This window comes from Priapulus caudatus, unplaced genomic scaffold (assembly GCF_000485595.1).
Source record: "Priapulus caudatus unplaced genomic scaffold, Priapulus_caudatus-5.0.1 Scaffold262, whole genome shotgun sequence".
Classification (NCBI taxonomy): Eukaryota; Metazoa; Priapulida; class Priapulimorpha; order Priapulimorphida; family Priapulidae; genus Priapulus; species Priapulus caudatus.
The window spans coordinates 105,988-115,662 of record NW_014577323.1 but is presented as its reverse complement, the minus strand read 5'-3'; the positions used below and the strand labels follow the sequence as shown (position 1 = coordinate 115,662).

Genomic DNA, 9,675 nt, shown 5'->3' with positions numbered 1-9,675 from the left:
GGCTACAAATTTACTATAATCTACTATAATGAACTCGATGACCTCGTAGTACGACGCTGTTTGCAGTGGCAGTGCTACCAGAGAAAATCTCTTTTTAAAATATGTATTTTTGTTGTCACTTTTGAATATTATTTATTGTGGTGGTGAACAATTATTCAATATTTTGATTTACAATACTAATTTAATTGTTATGTTTATATTTATATTATCATTATGGCATTATGCAATTATATTGTTACTATTTTATGTCATTTCATGGATCATGAGCAGCACATTTCTCAATAAAGCAGGCATCAGATGGAACTTGTGCTACCTGATATTTTTAACTACTGCTTTTTGTTGTAAATATGCACTATTTTTTTGTCAATAAAAACCTCCCAATTTGTGATTTAAACCCCTCAGAATGCAGCACAGAGCACCTAAAAATCAAAATTTCCCAGGGGGGGCATGCCCCCAGACCCCCCTAGCACATCGCGTCTCGCGCCTCCGGCGCTCGCCGGACGCCTACAACGCCCATAGAAGTCAATATATTATGTTCTCATTTAGGGCTGAAATAATTTCCTGGCTATATCCCTGGCGCTATCCACTTTTGAGCATCCACGGCCAGGCTGTATCGACCACGCGCGTAGCCAGGGGGACCTTGAGCTCGCATGATTCCCCCCTACAATTCACTTCTGGGTCCGCCACTGCATAATGGGAGTAGGGGGAAATGGGAATATTGCAGATTCTGAGAGTAGATGAAATGGGAGTAGGCGAAATGGGTGTGGGCAAAATGGGAGTAGGCCAACTGGGATGTTACCAGTTAAACATAGGTGAGATTTCTTGCTGATCAAGCAGTCGACTCTAGGGCTTTGTGAGAGGTACGGTCAGCTGGCCCAAACAGCCAACCTAGTATTTTAACCTTTTTTACGACAGGTAATTCACGGGAAAGATAGTTAAGCATTGAGGTTGTCAATAGTTAAGCGTTGACTTACTAACGCGAGTTGCGAATGATAAATATCTGGGAATGCTTACTATCCCAGTACCCAACTCGCAACTCGCAGGTTACCAACGCTGATATTGATATGAGACAATTTAAGCGTCCCCCATGGGGTTTGCCAATAGCAACCTTCGAGGCTTCCTTCTGATGAAGATGTTGACCACCTTATCCATTTGCAAAGCGAGGTCCTTGTGGTGGAACAGAATTAGGAGCGCGTTCAGTCTGACGTTACCCCTGAACACCCACTGCTACTAGTTTTTTTTTTTAGTTTTATAGATTTTTTCCCGGGTCTGCAAACGGGGGGGGGGGGGCGTACGCCAGCTCCGCCCTATGCTGGATACGCCACTTCTTAGCTTTCATAGTATAATTGTATATTCACATATTCACAGACAGTTTTACTAGTAAATTAGAGCAACGACGGGTTTCTGGAATACTATCGGCTGTGTAATTGTATTGTTGATTCTCATAGACATCGGAATCTGTTATAAGTTATACTTATAGTATATAATTTATAAACACTTAATTGTCTCTGATATTGTCATGTCAGCAAGAAACCACAAAACAGAGTAGACTGTAGAAATTTAGCAGCAAGTTTACTGATCGACGACAGTCGATATTACGCGAAAACCCCGCCCGACCTGAATTGAACCAATTCATTGTTGATAACCCCATTGCCATTGGCATTGCATTGGATCAAATTGTATTCAGTATTCTGTATTGTAGACTGTAGTCTGTAAAGATGAACAAATTAATTCAATTCAAGAATTACTTTTAAAGTTGAAATCAAACAAAAATTACATCTACCGATACATTATGACAGTTCCTTTACGCGGCATAATTACGCTTTTAACCACACGTGGACCTCAAAGTTCGCGTTTCATTTTGCACCTCGAATGTTCGAGCGTTTTCGGGAAAACATTAGGCCTACCTTATGAGCATGGATACCGGTCAATCTCTTTTTGGATGCTTCATCTTTGATAATAATAAATGGTCTCCCGAACTCATCAAAGGCTAGTGAGCCTTTTGAAGATCCATCCATGTTAGCTTTTAATTCGTAAACTAAGATTGGATAAGATGAAACTGGCAACCATGAAACAACAAAACTCGATACGAGCACACTTATGAATCATGCACTGGCGACACTTTCGCATGATACCGCTAGATGGCGAAAGAAAAGATGGCAGCCTCCATTGTGAAGTGCATGGGCAGGGGAACTAATTCGGTTAAACTTAGAAATCTGCTAGGTTTCAACTTCTGTTTATCGTGTAGAAGGAGTAGAAATCTGTATCTATCGGCAGCTTTGTTAAAAAAATCCAGGCTACGTGTAGTCAGGCCAAGCTTAGCGTCGTCATCTTCAAGTAATAGTACTAGTGCTGTAGTAGTTAGTCACTTACTCTTAGTGGCAGTTTTGAACTTTTGACTTTTTGTAACTGCATGTCTCTGACTGTGACTCATCATCTCATGACATCATAGGCCTATTATTTATCATTAATTAATATTGTATTCTCTATCACTTGTACTACTTCGGTATAGTCCCTTGGTATTTGAACACCAATTATGATGAGGCTACGAGGATATAGCCTAGGTCAGTAGGTGCACGCAGAACATGTCTACAAATTACAAATTACATGCTCCGTCTGTGTGGTATTATTATTATTAATATGATTAAAACATGCGTCTAAACAGAGGAATTGCTCCGGTCTGTGATTGGAGGATAAAAATAGAATTCGTGGGACGTTTTGTCTTCACCGCGATCAATAGCCGCGCGTGATATTAGCTATGAGTTGACTGAGCGGTATAACAATTAGGCTGTTAGAGCTCCTGCGACAGGTACCGTTCGACGTTTATTTTTCTTCTTAAAGTCCCTGGATAGTGACAGGAGTATGACGCAATGATTTGGTTGAGTTGGTTTGCTTAGCGCAATATACATAGCACATCCACAATTTGTAAATTTCAAATACTGTGGCAGAGGCCGCAAGCCGGTAAAGCGCTTGCCCCACAGTAATGAACATCGGTCGCAGGGAAGATCGCATCCCATACACGGTTTTCTATTACTTTTTTTTCGCAATGTTTTCGATGTATTTTTCTATTTCTTTATTCTGCTTTTAAAATTTTTTTTTTCTCAATTAACGCGCATATATTAAAATTATTTATTTGTACAAAACATCTTTAATAACAAAATTATTTTATACAACAATTAAAATTAAATTTTATTAATTTATAGCAGTTTAGCAGTTAGGGCCCGAGTTATGTTAGGGTTTAAAGGGTTAGCAGGTTTAGGGGTTAGGGTTTGGAGTTAGGGTTCATAGTTGAGGCGTTAGGGCGTTATGCGTATTATATGTAAGTAAAATCGATATATAATATGGGATATCAGTACGCAAGAAGCAACGCGGTGAGTTATTATTCGCGACCCGATGAGGATGTGCGCTTGGCAATCACGTACCAGATTGGGTTGAAGAAGAAAAAAATTCGGCGGACAGAGCCCGCGAGTCCGAGACAACACCACCCTCTACAGAGGCTCCGTCGCGCCAGGAAGCAACAGCGCTAACAAATTAAATGTATGGAATCTGGAAGTAGCTCATTACTACAGTGATAATACTTCAGGTATAATAGTCAAGTTACTTATCACAGTATTTAAATCGCAGTATTACTCCAGTTATTCAATCAGGTAAATATACTCAGGTATTAACATTAATGCGTATGCTATGAGTGACTGAGGTATTATAACTGGGTCAGTGATATAGATCTATACGCATCCGGGATGGCAATACCCATTGCTAATTTATTAGACTTTATACGGCTTGCCAATAGACTCGATTTAACAATAGAAAGATAAGGCTAGATACTGTGTCCCATTAATTATAGCTAGATAATACCTACACTATTTTAGAAATGTACAAAGCATCAATTAGTTCACTCCATATTAATTAATTAGCTACACGTTGCCTACGGTAATTAGCATATATTTAATGCGATAATCTCTCGCGGCCTCACAGGGAAGTGAGGCGGGGTTTGTCTATTTATATCTATCAATCACAGCGTGGAAGCACATTCCTCTGTTTTAGAGGACATGTTTATTAGCAGTGATGGCTGGAGAGTACAGGAAGCTGATATCTCTACTTACGAGTGTCTGGTAGCAGCGAAAAATATCACCAGGCGTAACAAGCAGTTCGCGAGCGGATTTTCGCTTCCCGTAGCTTTTCAAAGCTGCACACTCTACGAGTTTAACAAAATTCGGGATGAGCGAAAAATTTGGAGTAACATAAGAGAAACAAATCGCTACCGTGCGCCGGCCAGGTTAGAAATTAGTTCGACCTGGGCAAAAAGAAGAGGACCCGAGCCCACAGTTTTTGCTCGGGCACCATCTCTATGAACTGAGCAGGTCATTCTGACAGTGTTTTTTATGGGCATACAATTAATATAATCGCAATTGGTTATCGTGGGTGAACGAGGCTAAAAGTATCTTGAAAGTGAAGGGCACGAAACAAGATGACACCTGACACCACGTATCAAATGTGTTAATGAATTCGTTTACTCACTTTTCTTAACGTAGAAGTGGTGACTGTTTTTATTCATCGTTAGATATCTAAGAAGACTAATGATGAACATGCAATGATATTAATTAAATGTATCTAGGCATTGTTATATTTGCGGAAATGTGCGGCAGCAAATGTGATCTATGGCAATGGGTGCGATACCGTGACTGGGGAGGAGAAAAAACAGAAGTAAAACCTTTAACCCAGAAGCTCCTCAGAAATTCTTAAGAGATTGAAACTTATGTGACAAAATCTAAATTAGCGGAAGTACATGTATGTGCTGTTTTAAAATGACAATGGGTTTTCTTTATTATACTATTTTAAAATCACTAGCTGACTAGTTTAAATAAGGGACCAATTAATTTTTGTGCAGTCTGCTGTCCACTATGATTTTCAAGCTGAAAGGTAGACCCCGTGGTGTTCCGGGTCTCCAGGCAAAACTGCCGCTGGTGCGAAATGGGCAGGGTGGGAGAAAATTCGCCGGCTCAGGTTGTAAGGTGTCTTCTTGAAAATTTTGCTCTTGCCTTCGTGCCTCGAGCAGCAACGTTTTTTTTTAATTGAAAATGGACATAGAGATAATGAAAATTTTTCTGTTATCTCCCATCCCTTTGCATATGGTTTTGCACAGACATAGCTGCCTTGATGCCCGACGAAGATTTGAATGGAAAAAATAATGCGAAATGAGACATCGTGAAAGTGCCAGTCGATACTTTGATAACAAAACACTGAATATTAAGCAACATAGTAACACGGCCTCCGTGATTTTCTGGTCACCATTTAATGAATCATGATTGTTGAACTCGTCAATTTCTGCAAGATGATCTTTGAACTTTCGTACTTGGGAACACTAATTTTACGCAATCAAGTTAGGACAAAATTTTGCGACTTCTGGCAGACATTATATAAATTCAGTGCTTTCAAAATTATGAAATTTTGCTGAAAGCGACTCGTGAGCAAATATCTTATGCTATGGAAAGATAGCTCAGGTCCAAGCTAAAATAGCTCCCGCTAAAAAATTACGAGAGCTCTTATTTTTATACAAAATCAAAAAGAGGCTTCTCAGTAAAAAAAGGTAATTTGTAGGCTGGGCTGAGATATGGCAGTTCCCATTTCGGTTAATATTAACGCAGACAAAGATGTTCGGGCCTATGTTGCGGCGTTTATCGATTAATTAACGCCATTGGGAAAGTAATACACGATTTTGAGAGTTTTGAAACTGAGGAAGAAACACTCGGATTAAAGGTATTGAAAATGTGTAATTTATTGTACTTTTAACCTCACTGTGCGCAAAGGATCGCAAAGTTAAAGTTGCGATCTCATGCCCCAAACAACGTCAGAAAATGGGACTTACGATAATGGGAAGGTTCGCTGTACTTCAGCATCGATTATTATGATCAGCTGTTCACTGATATTCTAATTATTATTATTATAATATTATAATAAAATATTTGGAAATTTACATAATTAAATTCATTGACTCTGACTGACAGTCATTGATGTGATCTGCTAATGCATCCAGTGCGCTCATAGACTAAATTTTAATTGGCTAACTCGCGACGCAACATGATTAATAAATTAATGTGATTTGTGACATTGCGCAGTATGCTCTCATCGAGTAGTATTCGTTACTATAAGTTGTATATCTTCTTTTTTGACGAGTTACTCTTAAATCAGTGAAAAAAATAATTGTAGGGGTCTACTTCCCAGCGGGACAGCTGCGAAATGCAGCCCCGCGAAGTTCACAAAAGAGCTCCGAAATGTTAATTACGGAGGCGACAGTTATAAAAAGAAAAACTGCTTCGAAAATCGTCCCCTGAATATTGATCACTCAGAAGTCAGGCCATTATCATATGGTTACACCAGCATGCAAGAGCTGACCAAAAAACTCATGCACAAAATCTTTCAATGCCTGTCTTGGCTTATGCCGTTGCCCATTATTTGGTCTGCCTAGTCAACTTGTCCCATCGGCAATCGCTTCGCATTATGATTCACAGCAGGTGTTTCAATTGATTGACGCGAAAGCCTCAGCGCGGATCGCGCCCCCATCTCGCTCAAATTCTCAGCCGCCACGCAGAAATTTATCCAAACCACCGTCTCGCTGACGAAAATCACTGTTCTTCCATCAATAAACTACACTTTATTGAACTAATATTGAAATAAAGCTCCAAACGTAAAACACAACGCCGCTACTCACAATACTGTCAACACGCACACACAACACACGCTAGTCATAACACAGGCTAACCATACAAACACGTCTACTCGACGAAGTACGAGTAGTTATCCTCCGCAGTCCGCACGTAGTGCCGCAGAGGATATTGTTTTCGTGGCAGTTTCGGTTTCGTGTATGTGGCGGTGTGTACTGTGTATGTCTGTGTGTCTGTCCGCTCGATATCTTTCCAACCGTAAGAGGTAGAAACTTCAAACTTGGTCCACAGTTGCATCTTATGGGGCGAGAGAACCCTATTGATTCTGAGCCACTTCCACCCAAGGTCAAGGTCACAGGGTCATTAACTATATTTCGAACACTGATACGTACGTACGCACGCAGAGCTGCGTGTGTTATGATATCGATTTATTCCACTGCGCGCTACAATGCACTGGACCAATGACGAATGCTAACCGTTCCACGAACGAAACCGCTTCCATTCCGCGTTTCCGAATTCCGCGTGTCCATTTCGACCCCTGATTACGTGTACGCATACATCGCATCACACCATATTGCAGCGATCCTGCGCATTGTATTGTAACTATTGTTTGCGTATTGTTCTAGGCTAGCTATCGCGGCTCACACGTACACGTAGTGACGTACACACACGCTGTAGCTACACAAATACATGCACACATACCGTACGTACGTATGCGTACACTACACGCAGAGCACGCAAGCTAGCTATCTATTTGAAAAAGTAGCTCCGAAAAAGAGTAGCCCCCAAAGTGGGAAAAGTAGCCCCCAAAGGAGTTGGAAAAAGAGCACCGGAAAAAAAAAATTTTTTTTTCACTGCTCCTAATAGTAATGGTTGCTATAATCTTATCTATACTGGGATTGTGTAATCCAAAATTAGGTGAGAGTGAAGCTTGAGAAGGTGTGGACAGGTGAAAAACAAAGGGCAGGTTATAATGTTTCCAGTGGGTGCTATACAGCCTCCACAGCATGGCATGCAGGAGGCTGCATGGTGAGAATAACAGGAAGGGCTGCTGACCGGAATTATGCAATCGAACCAGATTAGGTGATTTTTAGTAGCAAATTGTTCTAGATTGCAGATATTAATGACCTTGGGATTAAAATGTTACCCGTACATAAAGTTCTTATATTGCTGGTATATCGTGATAAGAGATGGGAGAACACAGCATTGGTTTGTAAGCAAGGCCATAACTCACGTCTATGTGTAGTGTGGAGCAGTCCCTGGTCAGGGGTCGAAATTAGATTTTTATTATGGTATCCATTCGGGATACCAGGTATTGCAATCTGGTATCCCCCCCAAAGATCTGGTATCCCATTTTTAGCTCACCTTGACATCGTCAAGATGAGCTATTGCCATGGGTCGTCGTCCGTTTGTCCGTCCGTCCTTCCGTCCGTCCTTCCGTCCGTCCGTCCGTCCGTCCGCCCTTCCGTCAACATTTGGCTACGGTCAACGATAACGCAGGAACCGTTTGACCCACATGTTTGAAATTGGGTATAGTTGTTACTGCTATGCTCTTACGGCAGCTGTATCTCTAACTTACGAGGCTGGAGCAGCGAAAAAAATACACGGGAGCGGCGAGCGATTTCGCTCCCGTCAGCTTTCAAAGCGCTCTGGTAACAAAAATTACGAGAGCGAAAATTTTGGAAGATACGAGAAAAAATCGCTCCCGTGCCGCCGGCAGCGTTAGAAATTAGTTCCGACCCTGAGGCCCGAGCCCACCAAGTTTTTGCTCGGGCCACCATCTCTATGAAACTGGCGGTCCTCCTGACAGTGTTTTTATGACCGCATAACAATTATATATCGCAAGGGTTATCGTGGGGAGTGAGGGCACGACCAGTGACACCTGACACGCACGTAATCAAAGCTGTTAACTGAATTCGTCACTTTTCTTAACGTAGAAAGTGGACTGTTTTTATTCAGTTAGATATCTAGAAGCAATGTGAACTGTATATAATTAAAGATTCTAGGCACTTGTAACTTTGCGGATGTGCGGCAGCATTGATCTATGCATGGGGGTACCGTGGACTGGGGAGGAGAAAAACGAAAGTAAAACCTTACCCAGAAGCTCCCCAGACATTCCTAGAGATTGAAACATTATTTGACCAACTCTAATTGCAAGTTACATGTATGCTGTTTTAATGACAATGGTTTTCTTTATATATACTATTTTAATACTCACTAGCTGCTAGTAAATAAGCGGCCCACCAAATTTTTGTGCAGGTCCTGCTGTCCACTAGATTTTCAGCTGAAATTCGAACCCGGTGCCGGGCTCGGCAAACCCGCTTGCCCGATGGCCCGGGGCAACCAAAATTCGCCCCCGGGAAGGTAGCTTGAAATTGCACTTGCCTGTTCGGGCAAGCAAGTTTTTTTTATTGAATGGCTAGACATAATGAAATTTTTCTGTTTCCTCCCATCCCTTGCATTGTTTTGCACAGACATAAGCTGCCTTGCTGCGACGAGATTTGAATGGAAAAAATAATGCGAATGAGACAATCAGTGCATGCAGTCATACTTTGTACACAACACGCATACAGCAACATGTAAACCCGGCCTCCGTGATTTTGTCACCATTATGAATGATTGTTGACCTCGTCAATTTCGCCAAAGCATAATCTTGACTTTCGTTTGGGAAACACCTAATTTACGATAATTAGACACAATTTCTGGCTTCTGAGACATTATTAAAGTCAGTGCTTCAAAATTATGAAAATTTGCTGTGTGAACAAAATCATGCTATGGAAAAGTAGCTCAGGCCAAGCCTAAAATAGCTCCCGTAAAAAAAATTACGAGAGCTCTTTTTTTCATACAAAATCAAAAAAGAGCTCTCGTAAAAAAAAAGGTAATTTTTAGGCTGGGCTGGAGGTATGGCAGTCCATTCGCGTTCATACTTAACGAGACAAAGATGGCGGCCCATGGCGGCAGTTTTCGAAATAACGCCTTGGGAAATAAATTCACGATTTGAGAGTTTTGATGA

General features: G+C 41.2%; 2 protein-coding genes across 2 annotated transcripts in view; one reads left to right on the top strand and one right to left on the bottom strand.

Annotated features, from left to right (window-relative positions):
* LOC106808241 (T-complex protein 1 subunit epsilon-like) overlaps window positions 1-2,136 on the bottom strand; it is a 13,589-nt gene extending 11,453 nt beyond the window's left edge. The window contains exon 1 of the mRNA XM_014810868.1: window positions 1,908-2,136. Within this exon, the coding sequence (XP_014666354.1) occupies window positions 1,908-2,018 (111 nt within the window). The 5' untranslated portion in view covers window positions 2,019-2,136. The remainder of the gene's footprint in view (window positions 1-1,907) is intronic.
* Window positions 2,137-2,144: 8 nt separating this feature from the next.
* LOC106808239 (poly(A) RNA polymerase, mitochondrial-like) overlaps window positions 2,145-9,675 on the top strand; it is a 17,529-nt gene continuing 9,998 nt past the window's right edge. The window contains exon 1 of the mRNA XM_014810866.1: window positions 2,145-2,337. Within this exon, the coding sequence (XP_014666352.1) occupies window positions 2,157-2,337 (181 nt within the window). The 5' untranslated portion in view covers window positions 2,145-2,156. The remainder of the gene's footprint in view (window positions 2,338-9,675) is intronic.